The sequence below is a fragment of the Hemitrygon akajei genome, chromosome 12 (assembly GCF_048418815.1).
Source record: "Hemitrygon akajei chromosome 12, sHemAka1.3, whole genome shotgun sequence".
NCBI lineage: Eukaryota > Metazoa > Chordata > Chondrichthyes > Myliobatiformes > Dasyatidae > Hemitrygon > Hemitrygon akajei.
This window is the reverse complement of record NC_133135.1, coordinates 68,075,570-68,099,730: the sequence shown is the minus strand read 5'-3', so window position 1 is coordinate 68,099,730 and position 24,161 is coordinate 68,075,570. Positions and strand designations below refer to the sequence as shown.

At 39.2% G+C, this 24,161-nt stretch overlaps 1 protein-coding gene across 7 annotated transcripts in view; it reads left to right on the top strand.

Moving 5' to 3' along the window:
* LOC140737162 (uncharacterized oxidoreductase ZK1290.5) overlaps nucleotides 1-23,460 on the top strand; it is a 133,186-nt gene extending 109,726 nt beyond the window's left edge. For 3 of the 7 annotated variants that reach the window (XM_073063384.1, XM_073063381.1, XM_073063383.1), the window contains 3 exons: nucleotides 1,472-1,654; nucleotides 6,183-6,242; nucleotides 21,391-23,460. In XM_073063384.1, coding sequence (XP_072919485.1) covers nucleotides 1,472-1,654; nucleotides 6,183-6,242; nucleotides 21,391-21,495 — 348 coding nt within the window. In that variant the 3' untranslated portion in view covers nucleotides 21,496-23,460. Of the gene's footprint in view, nucleotides 1-1,471; nucleotides 1,655-6,182; nucleotides 6,243-14,248; nucleotides 14,405-20,338; nucleotides 21,199-21,390 lie in introns of those variants that run through there. The other 4 variants (XR_012101070.1, XR_012101071.1, XM_073063382.1 and 1 more) reach the window with 4 other exon arrangements.
* The last annotated feature ends 701 nt before the right edge of the window (nucleotides 23,461-24,161 follow it).

Sequence of the window (24,161 nt, the reverse complement as noted above, 5' to 3'; positions counted from 1 at the left end):
TCCAAGTTTTGATCCTGATATCACATTGAAATTGCAGTCATAATACTGGGAAAGTTATTGTCTTGGATGGGTCTGCTTTGTGAACTCTTTTCCTTCTGGTAATTGTTTTTCCATGCTACTTTTTATTCTGTTTCTTGCCTGCATTTGGCCCTTAGCAGTAAGTGAAAGCTGAATATTGGCCAGATTATTGTTGTCTGAGTGTACAACATGTTCTGTAGAAGGGAACAGGATATTTTTTGGCAAAGCAGTCCAATTCAATGGTGTTACAAATTCTAGCATGTGTAATTTAGCTGCTCAGGTCAGAAATACATTAAACTGTTAAATACATAAATAGTGTTAAGTTAGGAATACATACCCTACACAAACTTAAAAAAGGTATTGTGTTAATTATGGAAAACTAAAATGCATGTTCATTAAAATAACAAGGAGTTCCTTTCAGTGAAGTAAATGAATGGATGCTCAATAACAACAGAAGCTTCATTCTCCCAAATGATTTTCCCCAAGTTTAGGATTGAAATGATTGTGAAATTGTCAGCATTCACTTTATATTGCACAGTAAAACCAACAGAAAAAAAGATACTGACACAAATTAAGACACAAATCCCAAAGCTTATGGATGAAAAGACAATGCTGGCTTAAAAAGAGCAGACAGTCTGATAGATGTGATGATGACGGAAGTATTAGTGTAGACGGGGAAGAAGGTGGGGTAGGAAGATAGTGAGACTTGTAAATCATGTGATCCCTGTTCCTCTTCAAGACCACCTTTAGAAATTGCAGTTAATAGCCTGAGCAGCTGCTAGCAGACAGTGCTATCCACCTGATAGGATTGAAGCAAATAAGACAATCAATTAAAAGCCAAATTGGGGGGAAAAAACAGAAAAGCAGCAAATTGAAAACAGCATGATAAATAAGAACAATATACTTGGCTCTCAGTAAAAGGAGTCTGTAGAATAGATGGTCGTTGAATCATTGCAGTTTATAAGTGTAAAATTTATTTCATGGCATATTCCTTAGTTGATTTTGTCTTATATTTGTCATGATCAAAGTAACAGCTAATCTAGCCACTAATTTGATTTTGCATTTTACTTCAAGTTTGTGATGCATATCTAAGGTTAATAATATACTCCAGTTGAGCCAAGGCAAGTTGCTTCTTCATGGGCAAAAACAAGAGTGGACTCATGACCAAATATGAATACAGTCTGTCAGACAGTTACAGAATAATGGTCCAAAAACCGAAGATGCAAACAATAGCCTGTCAATCTATAACTTGACTGCACCCAGTAAAGTGAAAAAGTAACCAACACAAATAAATAAAAACCTTTTTAATGAATATGGTTGTGTTGGATTTTGTTATTTTTATTATACAGTACTTAAATTTAGCACAACATTTCATAAAAAATTTTAATCCATAGACTTGAGGTTTGGTTTAAGATTGCACTAATGATTTTCATTCCTTTGGTGTGTTAAACAGGTTGAATATCATCCTTTCTACAAGCCCCAGGAGCTGGTGGACTACTGCAGAAGCCAAGGAATCGTTTTTGAAGGATACTGCCCTCTGGCTAAAGGCTTGGCTTTGTCACACCCTACTATCATTGAAAAGGCAGAGAAATATCACTGTACACCTGCTCAAATCTGTATACGTTGGAGCATACAAGTAAGACCAGATTCATGCCGTTCTTTGGAAAAAATAGTTTAGAGATTTGTTATTGTCAACCCTTATCAAGCTTGCAGAAGCAAATATTTAGTAGTTATTCAAAACGCACAAGAAAATCAGTGATAATGGTGTTTTTAAGTAGCTTCTCCTTAAAGTAGTCACACAAAAAATTATGTTAAGACTGAGATTGCTGTTATCAATGCCAAGCTGGTTCCAGATCAAAGATATGGGTTGATAGCTGATTGCCTGTTATTTTCAAAATATTATGATTAGGATTATGTACATATTAATATCTGGGATTTTAGCTCAAACCTACATTGGAAAATAGCCCCATATATCTGCTGATTCTAAGGACCAACATGTCATTAATTTGGACTAACTTGCCTCACTTTATTGTGGGTAAGAGCCAAAGGAAACAAAATAGTCTATAATTACACTGAATTGGTAGTTTCACGTAGAGCTTCAGAAAAACAGGCATTAGAGTGGTGAATGCAGATATTATATACTGTTATTTATAACTGAGTATTTTGTTTCACTGCTACTGTACATCTGAGCAAGAATAACTAACACTGGATATTACCATCTTAAAATCTATCCTGCAGCATTTTCATGATACAAAACTGAATTCACTAAAAAAACTGAGAATCATTTTGAAAAAAATTGCCCCTCAATGAATAATATACTGAAATTGTTTGTTAAACTCCATTCCCAATAACATTCTGAGTTAGTCACTTCATTTAAAAAAAAGCTTACTGATGTCTACTTCAGTTGATTTTCTCTTAATGAGTGACCACATTCTGAATGTTTAGTGGAATTTCATAATTAGAGTTGATCAGCAGTGAGCAGCTGTCTACATGAGTAAGGTCCTATTCTTCTCTTTTGTGATTGTTAATTTGTGCAGGAAATCAGAAGTTGCAGTGCAAATTGGCTCAGTGTAAAATGGGAATACAGTGGATTCTGGTTAATTGAGCCATCAATTAATTGGGGCAGCCTTTTATTTGGGACAACTCCTAAAGAACAAAAACTAATTGAGAAAATAGCCAGGATTCCCTTCATTTATTTGGGATTTTATCCTTATAGAGGGATCAGGAGTGGAGAGAGTGAGCCGCTTCAAGTTCCTGGTTGTCAAGATCTTTGAGGATCTAACCTGGTCCCAACATATCGATGTAGTTATAAAGAAGGCAAGACAGTGGCTATACTTTATTAGGAGTTTGAAGAGATTTGGCATGTCAACAAATATACTCAAAAACTTTTGATAGTTGTACTGTGGAAAGCATTCTGACAGGCTGCATCACAGTCTGGTATGGAGGGGCTACTTTGTAGGCTAGTACCCAAGATGGAGCTGACTAGATTTACAACCTTCTGTAGAAGGTCTCAGAAAGGCAGAGTTCATTACTAAGGACCTCCCGCACCCAGAGCATGCCCTTTTCTCACTGTTACCATTGGGTAGGAGATACAGAAGCCTGAAGGCACACACTCAACGATTCAGGAACAGCTTCTTCCCTCTGCCATCCAATTCCTAAATGGACATTGAATCCTTGGACACTGCCTCACTTTTTTTTAATATACAGTATTTCTGTTTTTGCACGTTTTTAAAATCTATTCAATATACAGTCAGCCCTCCTTATCCGCGGATTCCGCATGCGCAAATTCAACCAATCGCGAAAACCCAGAAGTGCTCTTCCAGCACTTGTTGTTCGAACATGTACAGACTTTTTTTTTTCTTGTCATTATTCCCTAAACAGTGCAGTATAACAACCATTTTACATAGCATTTACATTGTATTAGGTATTATAAGTAATCTAGAGATGATTTAAAGTATACGGGAGGATGTGCGTGGGTTATCGTAGATCGGAATCGGAAGATCTTTTATTAAGTAAGTCGGAACAGGTACATCCGGGATTATTTAGCGTCAGTCAAACGTTTGTCTTAGTATATAGTATATATTTTACCTTTCTGTGCATATAAAACACTTAAGAACATATGTTTCAGCACCGGACTCAGGAACAAAGTTCTCGGGACTCGGGACAGATCGCTGCTGAGTGCGCTCTCCACCGTGCCGGGTTGATGTGGAGGATCAAAAACCCAAAAATTAAACCACTGCGTTGCTTAGTAATAATTGTAGCTTTCATCAGGGCAGGGCCTTCCTCACTTTATCCTTTAAAATTGTTCCCATCGTTGACCGACGTAGCCTAACGCTTTTCCAATGACCGATAACATTTCACCTCTTTCCAATCGCTTTATTATTCCCACTTTATTTTCAATTGTGATCGTGATTATTTTCGTGAACAGAAACACTGCGCATTCAGAGCTCTGGCACCGTGTCTTAATGTCCACCGCACTGAAACAGGTTAAATAAGGTCTAGGGTTCCACTGGGTCCTAAGATCCACCGCATTAAGACAGGTTGAATAAGGGACTTGAGCATCCGCGAATTTTGGTATCCGCGAGGAATCCCGGAACCAATCCCCCGCGAATAAGGAGGGCCGACTGTACATGATTGATTTACTTGTTAATTTTTTTTCTCTCTCCTATCTTATGTATTGCATTGAACTGCTGTTGCTAAGTTAACAAATTTCACATCACATGCTGGTGATAATAAACCTGATTCTGATTAATTGTGACAGGAGACTATTGCTGAATAGTTTCTAACCAGCATCATTCGTGTGTACTTGTGTGGCAATTAGACAGTACACTGTCAGTTGTGTGTATTTATGTTCAAAAGGCAGTGATTTTTGTCACTAATAGTTGGTAAGAAATAAGTAGTAAGGCAATTTAGAACTGTTTTGCTCACTGCTGATTCAACATGCAGAGTTGGAAATACCAGTAACAGCCAGGAGTGAAAATGAAACAATTTCACTATAGACAGACAGACATACTTTATTGATCCCGAAGGAAATTGGGTTTCGTTACAGCCGTGTCAACCAAGAATAGTGTAGAAATATAGCAATATAAAACCATAAAACCACTACTTCAACAAGTTAGAAATTACGAAGAATTTTAAGGTATCGACAATCATCTTGGATGTTACCTTTGGTCCTCACTGGAAACTCAGCTCACCCCTGGGGCTCCAAGTAGCTGTTTGCATGTGATAGCGAGCACTGGGCTAAACCAGGTGAGGGTAGCCGGCAGGTCTCATACCCTGATGAGTTAGGGACATGCTACCCTAGAATGTGAAATCAGCTCTGGCAAACTGGGTAGATGAGATCTACAGTGTGTTCCAATAGCCATGAAAGCTATTCCACATTGAGAGCAAGGGCATGAAGAAGCACAGCAAAAGTCATGGTTATCCACTGCAACCAGGGAAGACACCAGTCTACTCATACCATTGACCTGGACTTCCAAGGTCAAGAGAGTGGATTTTCCACTTTAAAATCTCCCCCACACAGGTTGGCTGGCTGTCCTCATCAGATACATGGACAACCACCAATAGTAATGGTAGTGTTCTAATTTGTTTTATATTTCATTTAAATGCACAGTTTGTTACTCAGTTAAATGGTAGGTTGTTTTTTTTTAATATATCTTCTGAACAATTTCCACAAAACTTCAATTAATTGCAGCAACCTCTTAACTGGGCCAAATGTTCTGGTCCTGATGTGTCCTAATAAACCAAAATCCACTGTACTTTCAGCATAGTTTCTCAATGTTTTAGAAATCTGATGGGTTGACTAGTGCAAAAATCAAACACTATTTGTTATAAAAGAGAGTATAGCAATTAATTGAGGAACACAGATGATATCTTCTTAAATTTTCTTTCCCAAATTGTTAAAAGTCATAAAATCATAGCAATAAAATATGCATTTCCTGTGCATGCGTAATGTCCAGCAACACTAAGCTGCTGTGCCAGTACGTTGTACTCAATTTCAAATCCAAATCTTTATTTTCAGTTTATTGTTGGAAGGTTAAAGCTAAATACAAAGTCCAGTCATTTAGTCTTAATAGATTGAAATCAGCTCCTTCAAGTGGAGCATTTCCATGAATGTTTTCAAACAGCCCCGCTATAGACAACTAATGTTATAGTCTGTTTACCCTTCTGTATGTGGTTTGATAGTTCCAAGCAGGAACAATCCCATGATTTTAAATTCACTGGATTGCAAATGGTTCAAGGTGAATATCTGTGCACATGACTTTAAACTCACGTTATACATGTTTCTATGGATGATAATTGCAGGGAGACCATGCCCCAGTTTGCCCATTATTGCCCACCCCATACTCCCCCAAACCTGCACACGTTGCTGGCCCTGACACAGCATCCATATTGTTGATCCCTCACAGGAGTATTGATAATATATATTTCTATAAAACTTTAACTTCTAAAACACTTTTTAGAAAGCAAAACTCCATTTATCCAAAATCCACCATCATTATTTTTTGTCTTATTTTGGTAACTGGGAAAAGTTTCTTTTAATGAAATTGAAAAGCAGAAGTATTCCTTTCAAAACAGCACACTGAGGCTTGAGTTTAAAGTCAACATTTTTGGATGATTAACTATTTTCCTTTGGTAATTAACTATTTTATTTTCTAATCAAGAATGGAATTGTGACCATTCCAAAATCCACAAAGAAGGAAAGGATTTGGGAAAACTGCCAGGTAAGTTTTTTAATTATTTTGTTTTCTTACTTTAATTTTATACTATAGATCCTTCTGTAGCATTTCCCAAATGAAAGGTTAATCTTCCTTCATCTTTGGAGATTAAGATCCAACAAACTGTACCTCTTAAGAAGCATGGAGGTGTAAATGGATTGATAGTGTTACGTATCCCGTAACTGGATCACTTACCAGCAAAGATAGAGAGGTCCGTTGTAGTCTGATGGCACTATCTTTTAGAAGTTTTTATTTATAAAGGAGCACAAAAGTAAGGTTAATACAAACATTCAGATAACATACGTCGTCAATACTCAATCTAAAGCGCAGGTATAGTAATAATCAATAAGAAATAAGCTCTATCGTTGTCTAGGGGTAATATTTTGTCCGATGTAAATATAAAAGTCTCTCGAGGTCACTGCAGTTCCACCAGCTGCCGTCTTTTGGGTGTCGCGGTGGTGCAGTTTGTTGGAGAGAGAGAGAGATAGGTATAGAATGGAACAGTTACCCAGCGGGTTTTCCAACCTTTATGAGTTCGATCCGTCGGAGTCTCGTTGGGGGGTGGCCGTTCACTTGTGGCCTCTCCAGTAGCTAAAGCCGTTCTTCCGTGGTGAGGTCGCCAATTCCAGGCAAGGAAAGGACGCACACGAGCCCCCCACTGGCTGTCGCTATTAAACGCTGTCACAGGATTTCTAGCGTGTCTTCTGGTGCGTCTGAGGGGCCATCTTTATAACCCCTCTTTTAACTGAACTCACGGGGTCTCAGATGTCAATCAGGTTGGGATGATGCAATCTCTCTCCGTCTCTCCACCCACTTTGCCCTGAGGGTATACACGTAGTACAGTTCCCAATTCACAAAAGGTGTCTCCAAGGTGTCGCCAGCTTTTGCCTCGCCGTGAAACGAGGGACACCGCACGTATCTTTCTCTTCTCTTCGGTCATTGACCCCCCCTTCACTAGGGCTCTTGCGATTCTCACAAAGGAGGGGGCTGGGATCATAACAATAGAAAGGTTCATTACTATTTGTTGTTACAATTGTACCAAATAGTTACAGAACAATTGGCAGACCTCTCGAATATCACTGACGATTGAATCATTGGCACATAATTTTAGCAAAATGAATCATCGATACCATACAGCCCTCATTGCTGGGGGAGAAGCTGCGTTCAGTGCAGATTGGCACTTCCATTGTATCCTGGATAATGGACTATCTGACTGGCAGAGCATGGTATGTACTGCTCCAGAACTGTGTGTCAAACATGGCCATAAATAGTACTGGGCCCCCACAGGGGACTGCATTGGTTCCCTTCCTGTTTACTCTGTATACCTCAGACTTTAGATACAACACTAAGTCATGTCATCTGCAGAAATTCTCTGATGACTCAGCAACAGTTGGGTGTATAAAAGGAGGACAGGAGGATGAATACAGGGCCCTGGTGGAGGACCTTGTCAAATGCTGCAAGCTGAATCCATCTTCAGCCCAACATTAGTAAGACAAAAGAGATGGTGATGGACTTTAGGAAGACTAAACCTGCACTGCTCCCTGTTACTATTGATGGTGTGGATGTGGTGAGGACCTACAGGTACCTAGGGGTGCACCTAGATGACAGACTTGAGGGGAGCACCAGCTCAGAGGCTGTGTACAAAAAGGGCCAGAGTCACCTCTACTTCCTGAGGAGACTGAGGTCCTTTGGAGTATGCAGGCCTCTCCTTCACATGTTCTACAAGTCTGTTGTTGCCAGCACAATCTTCTGTGCAGTGGTGTGCTGGGGCAATAGCACCAACACAAGTGATGCCAGCAGACTCAATAAGATTAGAAAGATTGGCTTTGTTACTAGAGTCAAACTGGACACACTGGAGGCTGTTGTAGAATAAAGGTCTCTGTGGAAAATCCAGGCAATTCTGGACAATGTTTCTCACCCTCTGTATGCCACCTTGGCTGAACAGAGGAGCACTTCTAGTAATAGACTAAGACAACTGTGCTGCTCCAAAGAGCGTTATATGAGGTCATTCTTACCCTGGCCAGTAGGCTCTATAATGAATTAACCTATAGCTGTGGAAGTGATGACTCCCTCCTGTAAGACTGTTTGTGGTAACTTATTTTTTATTCTTTCTATTTCTTTTCTAATATTTCTATCTGTGCACTTGTAATGCTACTGTGACACTGTAATTTCCTTTGGGATCGATAATCTATCTATCTATGTATAATAACTGGATTATTAAAAAACACTATCAGCAGCCACCAAGTTAAAGAATTCAAATAACTGAATGACAGTTATTGGCATAATAAAATAACCCATCATTTAAATACCGACGCAGAGTTTAAACAAAAATCCTTGGAATTACAGTGACAGGATTCTGTGTCAATATATCTAAATCACTGCCACATGTTGTTCCAGGATGCAGATATACCACTTAGATCAAGGACTGGTCAGGAAGCTGAGACAATAGGATAGACCATGAATGTGACCGATATGGGGTCCAGAAAGTATGTTCAAGGAGCTTCAGACCTTACACTTGTCCAATAAGTGTCTTGCAACAAATGTGACCATAGCACTGTGGTGCAGCAGGCCATTCAGGATGAGAGAAATAAAAAGAAAATATTTAAAAAGATACTGCATAAGCCATGTAGTAAGAATGGGTGATTATGACAGAAGCAAGTATCTGTGCTTGTAAGGACAGTTGGAAGGAATGAGAACAAAAAAAAAATCTCCTCCATAATTCTATTCTTGACTTAAGCTCTTGTACTGCACCCCAAAGTAAACTACCCGGTGCAGCCATTACTGACTAGAGGCTGAAAGTACCATGTGCCATTTTTAAAAAATGACAAATAATCTATCAGCTCCTCCACTGAAGTTCTAAAACTTGATGGGGGATAAACTTTAGTTGCAAATTCACAACTTCATCTTCCCTGACTAGAAAGTGAAGAACATGCCAGGAGACCTCAGAGTGTGACTCTTTTTGAGAGGTGATAAATCTGACCATTTTAAAGGAAGAGGCATCTCCCTTCTGCCTGACAGGGAAAGTTTTCACCAAGGTCCTTTGCAATACTTCCAACAGTTATTCCCTGTTGGAGTTTGCATTACATTAATCTAGACCTAGAAGCATGCTGGACCTTGACAACTCCAAGAAAGATGCAAGAAGAGAATCCAATTACTAGATATGATCTTTATCAATCTTGCTAGAAACCTTGATTCTCAGTTGAGAGGGACTTGGGAATTCTCAAATTTGATTGCCTGCAGAAATTCATTGCCATCTTGCAGGTGCTTCATGATAACATGCCACCAATAAGTCCATTGTATGTCTAATCTGAATATATTGTGGTGTTAAGCAAGATTATTTTCTCGCTATGACCCTCTTGAGTTATTTTTGAAATGCTTAAATGCTGTAATTGCTTCCACAAGCTTTCTGCTGGACTGGGGCCAACAGGAAATTACTCACCCTACGTTACCACCACTCCAGGACCAAAAGGTCAATGTTACTTAAAGCATTTGGTCTGCAGCACACAGATGCTCAAAAGCCAGGCTTCAAGTCAGCATTAATATATTAACAGAGATGTGTAGGGGAATGAGCCTACAATCAACCTGTGCTCACTATACAACACCACCCTCCAACAATAAAGAGTCATGACAAGACTCAACAAAGATGCCTTCACGCACCAGCAGAGCATTAAGAATAATAAGTCTCAGTGCAAAGCTTTAGATCTCCTTACAGCAGGTACTTCAAAGCACTAAAGCTGCCCCTGTGCAATCCTCTAAATCCACAGGAGGCTAAGCTGTAATTACAGTCAGTTGACTGTCAGGCGGGCCACAAGGTTCACCTACCTGAAACCAGGATCCCAAAACCAGCACATTGTCCTGTTTTCTGTCATGGGAAAAGATTACCACTTGGACACGGGAAGAGATTTGCCAAGCCTCCTTTCTAATCTACACTCATTCCTTGGAATCCTTGGCCCATGACCAGTTACTGTGGCAAAAGGGCATTGGAAATGGCACTAAAGACCCTTGAGACCTTGCATTGGGAGCATACTGAAGTGAAAGAAAAGGAAGCATCCTCGCCTATCCTGCCAGACACTTCTTGTCCCCGGCAATCATCTCAAAACCATTGAACTGATTGAGGAATGGTAGTAAAAGCAGACAGTATACTTGGAGAGATAAATATTACTCACTGCTATCATTGAGTACAAGTTCCAAAGGTGCCAAGCTTAATGAGATCTGTTTAGTGCTGGAGTAGTAAGATCCAGGATGAAGAAACAGAGTATACAGATGTAAGAATATTCTAACAATCAGGGTCAGAGCAAAGAAAATGGCAAGGAGACAAAATAAAAAGACAAGATCCAATAGTCATCTCAGAAATATGGTAGAAGGTGACAAGATAAAGGCTAACAGTGTGATCTTGGACTTACTTTAGGAGTGGTGACTACAGTATGATAGATTAGTCTGTAACCAGGGATTCAAATCTGAATTAAGCAAACTACAAAAGCACCCAGCAAGAACTGGCTATGGTGAATTGAGAAATTACATCAAAATGTATGACAAATAAACTAGAGTCATAGAGCACTATAGCATAGAAACAGACCCTTTGGCCCATCTAGCCTGTGGTAAACAGTTGTTTTGCCTAGTCCCATCAACCTGCACGTGGACTATAGCCCTCCCCCATACCTCTCCTATCTGTGTACTTATCCAAACTTCTCTTAAATGTTGCAATCAAACATGCATCCATCCATCACTTCTGCTGGCAGCTTGTTCTACACTTGCAACAACCTCTTAGTGAAGTTCCCCTTAAACATTTCATCTCTCACCTCTTCACCTCTAGTTCTAGTCTCACCCAACTTCAGTGGAAAATACCTGCTTGCATTTACCACAATGATGGCGTACATCAAAGCACTTAAAGAATTAAATCATTGTTCCCAAGTTTAATATTTTTTAAAAACTAACAGTAAAAATAGTCCAGCCATTGCTTCCAAGAGTTAGAAAGATAGTATTTGATCAAAGAAAAAGGCATATAGTGTTGCCAAGAAAAGTAGTGAGCCTGAGAATTGGGAACATTCAGATCTTAGCCAAAAAGAAGCAAAGCATTGATATGAAAGGGAAAATAGAATATGAGTGTAGTCAAATGTGAAGCATGAACAGACTGTAACAAGCTTCTACATATATGTCAAAAGACAAAGATCAGCTGAAGGTGGTGTGTTTCTTCCTGATAAACACAGCAGAAATTACATTGCTGTGTTTTTAAATGAGGTGTATCCAAGAGCTTAGTAAAAAAAAAGTGTGGAAACCCCATTGAAAATGTGCAACATTTGAACAAAGCCTGACAAGGTTGTTGAATAGCTGATGTTTCCCCGAGCTGTGATGTTAGAAACAAGGGCTCACAGCCACAAAATAAGGGTCACCTATACAGCACTGAGATGAGAAGCTACATAATCCCTAAACTTTGGAACTTTCTACACCAAGGGCTGCAGAGGCTCAATTGCTCAAGACAGAAGTTGTCAGATATAAAAAGAAAATCAAGGGTTAGTCCGATTAGATAACAGAATAATTTGCATGGATTAGGGTATCAAAGTGCACAAGTCACTAAAAACTAGCAGATGGGTACACTGATCAGTTAAAAAGCCAAATTAAATGTAATCTTGTAATTCACATTAGAATTCAGAAATGAGTTTGTTGGCCTCAGTTCTATTGAGTTTCGATCAAGCCTCTTCTAGTACATTTTGGATGCTGCACGGCAGTGAGAATATTTTGGCTGTCATGGAGTTACTGATGTTTCAGCAAAATCTACCAGGCTCGAAGCGCGACATTATGAGAAAATTTTGCACAAACTTGGCTGGCATCCTCTTGCACTTTAGGCTTATGAACACTGGATCAGGAATGGCTCATATCACTTTGCCTACTCTGCCTTCTAATGTTACTTTGGCTGATCCTGGATCTTAGCTACATTTTCATGCACAAAAATAATCATCCAGTCTCTGTTATAAGTTCAAAAATAGTGTATCCACAGTTCTCCGAGTCAGAATATTCCAATGAGTCACAATCCTCTACAATACATTTCCTTGGTGGAATCTAAAATGCTGTACCATGTCCCCTTCATACTAGACTCTCCAGCCAGCGGAAATAGTATCTCATAATATCTATTCTGTCAGACTGTCTCAGAATCTTGTATTTTAATATGATCACTTCCCATATTACTGAGCTTCACAGTGAGTGTACACCCATCTAACTCTGGCTCACCCTATTGCAGACTGCGGTTAAACACATCTACCTCAATACTCCACCTTATACCTCCCTCTTTTTACCTCAGTATTACATTGGTTAACAAGCTTTCTGCTACTGTGCAGAACAAAATGTTTCAACCTTTGTTGCCAGTAATAATAACTTCTTAGTTCACAATAATTAAGAAGAAAGAGAAAAACATTCTCAAAACTCTATTGAAGAATTTCCCTTTTCTGGTACCATGTTGACTGTGCTATATATAATCTTTGTGTTTTGCTAAAATGTCCTGTTACCAGTTTCCTAAAAACTGAACTCTAGCCTGTTGCTGACTATTGGAGCTAGATTACCTGGACTATAATTTCTATTCATTCACCCTTTCAGTGACCCACTGGTTTCTGAATGGAATACAGTGTGATACTGTCCCTTCCGGTCAGCACCAGTAAAGCACCACAGCCTTAAGGATTCCCAGTCATTAACAATGTGCACCCTATCCCCACAATATTCATTTTCACTCCCACAATTTAATGCTTTCATAGTGATGATGTCAAATTGCCCATGGTCTCTGCATTCCTTGTTGTTATTCTTACGGGTTCTAAGTACTTACCTATTAACCAGTGTCTCACTGAGTTCTTCATTTCTAAATGTACCTGACTGCAAGTAATATCCTCTTGAGCATGACCATTAACTAAACAGTATCTGCCACCTAAGACATCTACTTACTGGACTAAATTATTCCAATAATTCCCTAGGCATCAACCAGCTCTCCCCACCCAACCCAACCCACCAGCTCCCAAAGTATGCAAATATTTTTAAATACCTGGGATCAAACTGGTCACCTCGATCTCTCACAATGCCTTTGAATTATTGCAGTGATAGCAATGACAGTGGGACCCACTAAAGGAGATAAGCTATTACTTATTTATGAACCCCAGAGCAACTTTACAATTAAAGCTATTCAGAGGTTCATTTATTATCAAAACGTGTATGCAATATACAACACTGAGATTCCTCTTCTCCAGATAGCCAAACAAAGAAAACCCGTGAAGTAAGTTCAAGAGAAACAGCAACCCGCACCCCCCCCCCCCCCGCACAAAAACAAATCAAGAACATTGGCATCCAAAATATCTGGCATAATTTTTTTCCAAATAAATAGCTTTGAAAATCTGAAATTCTCTCCTCTGAGGCAGTGTATGCCCTCTGGAGAGTAGGTAAATGGTATGTGTTGAAGATCACTGGATGGGTTAAAAGTCGACGGTATTGAATGACTGAATCCTGGCACAAAGCATTCAGTATCTGAATTAATACCACAGCATTACAGCAAATAACAGAACCCTGAGCACAGCAAATTAGGGCAGTGGAGTTAGATTTGCTGCTGTATTATGTTAGCAATATCAAATTGAAATCAGATGCAATGCATTTATACCATGCAAATAGACACTGGTGTTTGGAAATGATATTGCAAAAGCTGGTTTCATATTAGCCTAAGACACCAATAGATATGGGAGAGCAGGCTAAGATGAGCCAGTAATTCTCTGTGAGCTGATGTTGGAATCTGCATTTCATTGATGGCACAGGATCAGAAATCTTTGTGGGGAATGCCAATCAAAAATTAACATCCTGCATTTGAGTATGGTGGACCTTCTGACCGTACTTAAAAAGGCTTTTTCAACAATAACAATAAGTTTTAAATAACTACCTGAGTACAATAACATATTGATCTATACAATTCAAAAACTGAGTTGAATTTCAGATTATTACTTGAAATAAAATGTTCTGATGTTTCCCCGTTGTTCCATTTTACTGAGATGCTAACTTCAAGGAACAGAGGAAGTCTACTAACTTCACTACACCATGCACCTTGTAGGTATTCCATTTTTCCCTTGCGGAGGATGATGTTACAGATCTAAATGGAATGCATGATGGCCGACATGTGTCCTGGGATCCTACAAATATCGAATAATGTATGTCAGAATTTTATTCACACTCAGTTTCGTAATAGATATCAGATGTTAATTATTTTGATTTATACAGTTTGATATTATGAAAATACTTTAGGGAATATTTCAGCAGTTATGTTACAAAATCATCACATACCAATGCCATGAACAGACCTCTTACACAAAGAATTTTAAATTTTATGTTTCTGTTGGAGATTTAACTAGGGGCTAGTATTATAGAAATTCTGCATGTCATGAATACTGTAGATCAGGTATTACCATTTATTTGGTGCCCTATTGCATTGAACCTAAGTTTTTAAATCCCAAACCAATGTTGTAAAATTTTTAAATGTTAAAATAACTTTGCTTATAAAGAACTGAAGAAACTAAATAAAATACTTTTTTGTCTGAACATATTGAGACAAGAAATAAAAGCAGAAGAAAATTTTAAAATGTGAAGTAAATAAAGTTACTAAAATTATGAATGCATGAAATAAAATCAACTCTGCACATTTGGAATAAAGAGAAAAATGGCCAAGATGATTACCCTTGGAAACAGAAGATCATATCCTCAAATTTACTTAATACATCCCTCTCCCCTCCCTCACTCTCTCTCTCATCCTCCCCCTCCCAGTCTCAGGATACAGACCATTCATTGACATCTTTTACAAAATCTACTGACTCTCACAGTTATCAGCTCTCACCCCACCTTCCCACTGTCAGAACAGAGATAGGGCTCACCTTGTTCTTACCTACCAACCCAGAAGCCTCCATATAAAACAGATCATTCTCCATAAACTCTGCAATCTCCAACAAGGTCCTACCACTGAGCACATCTTTCCCTCCCCCCCTCCACTTTCTGTAGGCATTGCTCTTTTCCTGACTCCTTTGTCCCCTCATCCCTCCTCAATGATCTCCTTCTTCATAGATTTGCCTCCTGGCACTTAACCCTGCAAGCGTGACAAGTGGTTCACCTGTCCCTGAACCACCACCTCCACCACCATGTAGGGCCCCAAGTAGTTTCTCCAGGTGCAGCAACATTTCTGCTGGGAGTTTGTCAGGGTCATCTGTTGTAGCCCATGCTCCCGGTTTGGACTCTTCTTCACTGGGGAGATCTGACTCAGATTGGGGGACAAGTTCGTCAATCACATTTGTCGGCCACAAAAGGCAGGATCTGCAAGTGGCTACCCATTTCAGTTTAACTTCCTATTCCGATTTTGACATGTCTGTCTATGGGCTCCTCTACTGCCTTGATGAGACCATACTCAGATTGGGGAAGCAACACCTCATATTCCACCTGTGTTTCTCTCCTCTCTTTTTCCATTCCCCATTCTGGTTACCCTCTCAGCCCTTCTCTTCACCTGCCCATTGCCTCCCTCTGGTTCCTTTCCTCCTTCTTCGACCCTTTACCTCTTCAAACTATTGCCTTCCAGTTTCTTACTTTAACTCCCCCTCATCCACCTTCCCCTCTCACCAGGTTTCACCTATCACCTGCAACTTTTTCTCCTTCCCTTACCCCAGTGATTTTATTCTGGCCTCTGTCCCCTTCTTTTTCTTCCCAGTCCTGATGAAGGATCTCAGCCTAAGTTGTTAATTAATGCCGCGATTTCTTTACTTTTGTGTATTAATGCCTGATCTCTTATCCTTCACTAATGTGGCCCAGATGAAAGTAGAGCACAATAGTACAAGTATCAAAAACATCTTCCCACTCCTTTTGCTGGATGATGCTAAAATTAGTCAGCTATAGGTAAGAAAAGAGACTTGTGATATAAATGCTTTTCTCCCTGCAATGGAGACTAAGTTGAATTTTAATAATGGTCTTTAAAACTGTGAATAGTTTTAAAAGACTTTATTTGATTGAAGATGCAATGAGAAGGGAGTTATTAATTTAAGTTGCATACTGAGAGTAAGGAGGGAGGTTAGAAATGTATTTACATCAGAGCTTCCAAACTCTCTTGCTGTGTTCCACTTCAGGGAGACTAGGTTTTGGTGGAGTCATACCCATTCTTTACACAGTGGAAGATGGTCAATTGTTGGACTTCAATCATTTCAACCCTGGCATATTAATGCAGGTGTTCTTCAGGACAGTTTTCTAAGACAAATTGTCTTTGGGTGTTTTACCAGTGACATTTCCACCCTGGACTGGGCTCATAAGTAGCAAACAACATTCTCACTACTCAGGAGCTTGGCAGAGGCCATTACTCATTAGCATCACTAGCTTTGCTGCTACCAACGTCTTCAGTATCATCATAGACCAGAACTCAACCAGAACAGTCATGCAGGTACTGTTTCATTGACAGCTTTTCAAAAGTTAGATACCTTGCAATAAGTGACTCATCTTCAGCTGCTAACATCTTTCCATAACCTGCATGGTGCAATTTAACTGTGTGATAAGATGCTCCTCTTGCGTGGATGAGTGGAATTCAAGCAACAGTTAAATTCGACATGTTCCACTTACTTCTCACCCCATCTACCAATTTAGTTATTCTATTCACTCTTTTGACCATTGTTAGACTATAGCTGCAGTATATACCATTTCTAAAGTGCACTGTAATTACTCAACCAGTATACTTATTCAGCACTTCCCAAGCCAGCAATCTCTACCACACAGAAAAGTACTGGAGGAACTCAGCAGATCTGGCAGTCTGTATGGAGGGAAACAGATAGTCAGTGTTTCGGCTTGAGACCCTTCATCTGGATTTCCTGTGAAATGTTGGTTGTCCATTTATCTCCTTAAATGCTGCATGACCTGCTGATTTCCTCCAGCACCTATGTTGTGGCAATCTCTACCATCAATATAAGGAACAGATTCCTGGGAACACCAGTACCCAAACAGGCAGCAAACCAAGAATATATTACCTTGTTGGGTCTAAATCCCTGATATCCACAAAAGCATTGTGGGTCTATTTTCCATGAACAGGACAACAGCACTTTGAGGTGGCTCACCGTTATCTTTTTGAGGACAATTAGGGATGGACTGTGAAAGCCAAAAAAAAACATTTTATGCTATAACTGCACCATAAAATAGTTAACATCGATACTACATGAAAAACAAAATGTTTTGAAGTCTGATGTTTCAGGGATTTTACAAACTCATTGAAATTTTGTTTTTGGGATTACAATGTCAAATTTTGGTCTATTAAATCAGTTTTTCATTTGACCTTCAAAGTAGCTAATTCTGCTAATTAACTATTTAACCAAATAGCAGGGGAAAGAAGGAGTTTGCAGCTGAGTGAGACTGAAAGTAAATATCTTTCAGTTTAACCGTCTATGCTAGCAACATCCTGAAGTCTGTTTAGAAGTATCAGTCATTGCAGATTTTGCTTTCTAATCTCAGTAAAGTTGCAGATATACAGATGTATATATATTCTCTTGTTATTCTTAAATAAAACCCTTTAGAAGAATGTTATGGATGTCTCAGAGATTGTTATATCACTTTAGATTTTAAGAAACGAAGAAACTAATATATGACTAAGCCACATAATATACCTTTGTTGTATAATGGTCAAATTAAGAATATGTGAACCACACCCATGAAGAATCAATGGCTTTTTTCAGTTATGTCTAGTCTCGATTTATTCCATATTTGAGAGTTAGTTCAAAATATGCACTCACTCAGACAGTTTAACATCCTGCCTTTATCATGACAAAGACAATATATAAAAAGCCACACCTAAACTGTTACAAAAGAAACCCAAATTTCACACATTTCTATAATACAATTAATAAACAATGGCAGAGTCAGACAACCTTCCCAGCATACAGTATTACAATAATACAGAGAGAATAATAGAAGAAAGGAGCTTTACTTTATAGCAGCAGTGTCACCAACAATGCTCTGACCTAGAATACCAGGGTGTGACTCCACATTCAGACATGCTTTCACAGGAATTGCTGACCAGAAATGTGATATAGTTTCATATTGAGCGTCACCTGGTATACTGAGGGTCAGCAGCAGACTAGCTGCAATAACTCAAAATATCTCTGCCATTCAACAAGATTATGGCTGGTTTACCACCTCAAAATTTCTCTGCCCTCTCTCCCCCTCTCCTCAGTCCTCTACTGTCCAGGTCTATCAATTTCAGATTGAATGCAGATTGAGCCTACCCTCTGGGATAGAGAATTCTAACGATTCACCACTTCATTCAGTCCGAGGTGCCATACATCATACACCTTATTGTGCGAAACTGAGCCTTAGTCCTAGACTCCTCAGCCAGGATAAGCAACACCTCCCTCCACCTTGCCCCCCAGATTTACCCTTTTAAGCCTCCCACGGAGGTTATGTTGTTCTAATAATTAAATGGAAGCCCTACTTGTTCAAATCTCTCCTCATTTCCTCACTGGTGTTACAATTTAGGAGGGTATGTCCTGGGCCCAGCATGTAAGTGCAATTACAAAGACAGCATGGCAGTGCCTCAACCTCCTTAGAAGGTTGCGTAGATTCATCATGACATCTAAAACTTTGACAAACTTCTACAGATGTGTGGTGGTGAGTATACTGGTAGGTTGCATCGCAGCATGGTATGGGAACAGCAATGCTCTTGAATGGAATATCCTCCAAAAAGTAGTGGATACTGCCCAGTCCATCATGGGTAAAGCCCTCCCCATCATTACACGTATCTGCACAGAGCGCTGGTGCAGGAAAGTAGCATTCATCATCAGGGATCCTCACCACCCAGGCAATCTCTCCTCTTGCTGCTGCCATCAGGAAGAAGGTACAGGAGCCTCAGGTTCAGGAACAAGTATTACCCTTCAGCTACCAGGTTCTCAAACCAATGGGGATAACTTCCCTCAACCTCACTTACCCCATCATTAAACTGTGCCCACAATCTATGGATTCACTTTCAAGGACTCTTCATCTCATGTTCTCGATATTTATTGCTTATTTGTTTAATATTATATTTTTCCCTTTGTATTTGCACATTGGTTGTCTATTTTGTTGGGTGTGGTCTTTTGTTGATTCTATTATGTTCCTTGGATTTATTGAATATGCCTCAAGAAAATGAATCAGGGTTGTACATTGTAACATATATGTACTTCAATAGTAAATGTACGTTGAACTCTATTGTCATCCCAGGAACCAATGCTGCACTTCCTCTATTACAAGCGCATCCTTTTTTAGATAAGGCAACCAAATTTAAACATACTATTCTGGGTGAAGTTTTATCAAGGCCCTATATATTCATAACAAGACATTCTTGTTCTCGGGGTTAAATTTCCTTGCAATAAAGACCATATTATTTGCCTTCTAAATCATGTGCTGCACATCTATACTAACTTTCAATGACTTGTATATGGAGTTACAGAGTCAAAGAGTACTACAGTACCGAAGCAGGTCCTTAAGTCCATCTAGTCCATTCTTGACGAGGCATGTGAATAATTTATCCCAATTAACTGAACTGAAAGGCCTCACCATCAGCTCGAAGTTATATAATGAACATCCTCAGAGGGTGACATACACCAAACATGGTCATTGGTTGATGTGAATGTTAATTGCAATTCTTTAATTTTCAAAAAGACCCTCAATTCTGTAGATCTGTGATTTAAAAAACTAAAAAATCATGAATATTGAGCTACACACACAAAATTCTGGAGGAGCTCAGCAGGCCAGACAGCATCTATGGAAAAGAGTACAGTCCACATTTTAGGGTGAGACCCTTTGGCAGGACTGGAGAAAAAAAAGCTGAGGAGTAGATTTAAAAGTTGGGGGGGGGGAGGGGAGAGAGAAGCGCAAGGTGATAGGTGAAACCTGAAAGGGGAGGGATGAAGTAAAGAGCTGGGAAGTTGATTGATGAAAGAGACAGAAAGCCATGGAAGAAATAAAAGGGGGAGGAGCACCAGAGGGAGGCAATGAGTGGGCAAAGAGATAAGGTGAGAGGGAAAAGGGGATGGGAAATGGTGAAGTGGGGGCTGTGGGGCATTACCAAAAGTTCAAGAAATCAATGTTCATGCCATCAGGTTGGAGGCTACCCAGACAGAATATAAGGCGTTGTTCCTCCAACGTATGTGTGGCCTCATCACAACAGTAGAGGAGGCCATGGATGGACATATCGGAAAAAGAATGGGAAGTGCAATTAAAATGGGAAATCCTGCTTTTTCTGGTGGACAGACCATAGGTGTTGAGTTTCACCAATTATAGGAGTATCGAGCACAGTATATGACCCCAGCAGACTCACGGGGAGTGTCACCTCACCTGGAAGGACTGTTTAGGATCCTGAATGGTAGTGAGGGAGGAGGTGTAGGGGCAAGTGTAGCACTTGTTCTGCTTGCAAGGGTAAGTACCAGGAGGGAGGTCACTGGGTAGAAATGAATAGACAAGAGAGTCGTGTAGGGAGCGATCCTGTCAGAAAGCAGAAAGGGGGGGAGAGAGAAGGATATGATTGGTGGCGGGATCCAGTGGGAGATGGTGGAAGTTTTGGAGAATTATGTGCTGGATGTGGAGGCTGGTTGGGTGGTAGGTGAGGACAAGAGGAAGTCTATCCCTGGTAGGGTGGTGAGAGGAGAGAGTAAGAGCAGATGTATGTGAAATGGAAGAGATGCAGTTGAGGGCAGCGTTGATAGTGGAGGAAGAGAAACCCCTTTCTTTGAAAAAGGAGGATATCTCCTTTGTTCTAGAATGAAAAGCCTCATCCTGAGAGCAGATGCAGTGGAGATGGTGGAATTAAGAGAAGGGGATGCTGGTTTTACAAGTGACAAGATGGGAAGAGGTGTAGTCCAGGTAGCTGTGAGAGTCCATGGGTTTATAATAGACATCAGTGGGTAAGCTGTCTCCAGAGATAGACAGTGAGATGGAGAAAGGGGAGCGAGGTGCTCAGAAAGGGGATATTGAGCTATAATTTTAAATGTTATGAGCTATAGAGTTAAGTAGCTTCACTTTGTATTTATCTTCTAATGTTATCCAATGATTTCAGCTGAATTATAAACAATATCCTTACTACTCATGTAATATGCTAACATTGAATCTCCAACACTGGCTACTCTTAGAAACATTGCTCCAATTTGTTTTACAGGTGTTTGATTTTTCACTCAGTGAAGAAGATATGACATCCCTAAACTCACTTGAGGATAACAAAAAGCTGGTTACACTGAAATTTCCTTTATGGAAGGAACATTAATTTCATTCAGAACTGATGACTGCCAAGGTGGATCCCTCCAGTGAACATATTCAAGGAATGATCATATGACACTAATTTTGACTATAGCCACAGTATTCACACCATGAAGATTCCTAGTATATTTGTGTCTCTTGATTGGTTAACCTCTTTGGATGGAGTGCTACTCCAGGAAAACCTAAAGTCAGGTACCTTACTCAAACAGAAGGTGATTTCTATTGTTGAACTTAATACGTACACTAATCCATATTTATAACACTGGGAATTGAAGCCTATTCTATTTCAGGCATTCAATGATATATTCATTCATTTCATTACTTATTAACTTTATAAGACAATTGGTCCCATAATCAGATGCAATCAGAAGACACTGAATGCAATTTTCCCAATATGTGGGAAAATACTGTTACAAAATCAAAGATGAAATAAGAAATACAGATTCTTTTAAACTTTTAGCCTCAGATTTTTGAGAGTTGAGTTTAAAAAGGTCTGGATTTTATTTTGTTATCTTACCGTACTGTTACTCCTTATTTAACTGTTTCTTTGAATGATTAGTATGCCAGAGACTGAACTATGCACAGAATGCTTAAAGTCATTTAATTTTTTTCTCAAAAAGAGATTTGCCTTTCAAAAAAAAACTAAGTGCTTGCAACTAAAATAGAATCCTGAATTAATTACTTGAATTATTAGTGTTTATATTTAATTAAAATGTTTATTTTTAAAAATATCACAATCATATCTGTTCTTTAAAGGAAAACCAACCAACTAACGTGTCATTAAGAAGTTAATGATGGAAAAAATAGTAATTGGAGTTTAGCTTGAGTTTTGCTGCTGCAGTTGAAAATTCATCAGAAATCTTCACTAGTGCCTTCACATAAAAGTTATGTCACTGTATAAAGATGAAAACTGACTACTAATTTGGAATGTGGATGTTTTGCACTAAGCTTGAATTGTACCAATTCAGTTGCAAATAGCCAATTCAAAAATAGACGGTCCAGTTCAACACCACAGTTTATGCCAAGCAACATCTGGAGTGACAAACTGGCAGCTCCTTCTTTAGCAGAATAAGCATGTACTGTTCCTGATGATAATGAATTGTGAGGACGATCTCTACGTAATCCTTATGCTGGAATTCTGCTTTCAACTGGAGCATCTGAGGGACAATAACAGAACAAACACTAGCACACAGCAAAAGAACTGCAGTCAGATGATGGCCAGTTGTAAATTGGTTAACATTCTCCAGCATGTGGTCCAGAAATTGGAACTCTACTGATCACTAGTCAATCAAGTGTTGCTTCCCAATTGTTCAAACTCTGCAAATCTATAAATCATGAGACTCTGCAAATGTTATACAACTTGTGAAAAGGAGCAAAAGAAAATTACCTCTTTTCACCAGGTTCATGAGCTTAGAAATAAAATAATGAATTCATGGTTATTAGGTGGACTTATTCAGAGTTTCTTTATCATCTATAAATGAATGGGATGCATTTTCATTCGTGATAAATAGAAATGTATTAGAAAGTAAAGAGGCATTGAGTTTATAACATTCATTTTCAAAGCCTGAAACTGAAGAATCTGCAACTAGCGGTTTGAAATGTCTGCCAGGTGTATCAGAATAATGGTCTGTACTCAGTTAAAGCCATAGTCCACACACACTCTTGTATCTCAGATTTAGGTATGATAATTATAGTTATGGGTACTGAACAGTGTACTTATAGTGCTGGAATCCAGTATTCTGTGTAGTGAATGAAAATTTGCTGATGTGATACCAATCTTATTCCGTAGTTCAGTTATGATGTTGGATGTAGCATAAAGAGCTTTACTCTGCTTCTAACGTCTACTGTACTTGACCTGATGGTGATTCATATTCCGTAAGACTGGCATTGTTTTGTATCAAATCAATACTTTAACTGACATGCAAATGTTCAAAAGGGCAGAAATAAACATTTCTATAGCTGCAGCATGATTTTTTTTTTAGAATTTAGTACCTTCTGTTTTTCTTGCATCAGTACTTTAACTTCTAATTTTAATACTTGACAGAACATGTGCAAGAACAACAGGCCTCCAAACTTTTAAGCTCAAAATGCAAACTGCACAAGCTTGACATACAATAAGAAGAATATTTTTAAAAATCTAAACCCAAAGTCGTCAAGCCCTCGGGTGGAAACAGATTATACTGAACAGGTTATCTAGCATCTGGAGAAAGAGAAAGAATTAGCGTTTCCAGTCAATAACCAGTTGTGAGAACTGCAAGAAGTTAGAAAGTGGGTAAGTTGGAGAAGTAGAGGAGGAGGGCAGGCAGAGAGAACAAAACAGTATAATGAAGTTCAGAACAGGAGAGAAGTTGTTTCCCCCTGAGGAACTTAAGCCATATTGTTCTCAGGTGCCTGTTGCTAGGTACTCTGGGAATAATTAAGATCTAGCCTTGTAATACCAACCTAGAGGCCTGTAAGGTATATAAAATATTAAGCCAACCCCTCAACAACTACAGCCCACTCAATTTCTTATTAACCCTAGCAAAAAAACTAAACAGCACCACACTCAAACTAGCTTCCTGGCTGGTGCATACTCAAAAGCCCTTATGCACATCACTCATCCCTTGACTATGAGCTACCAACCAGTCAGACATCTCACCACCAACAACGTAGCCAGATAGTTCTAATTCTTCC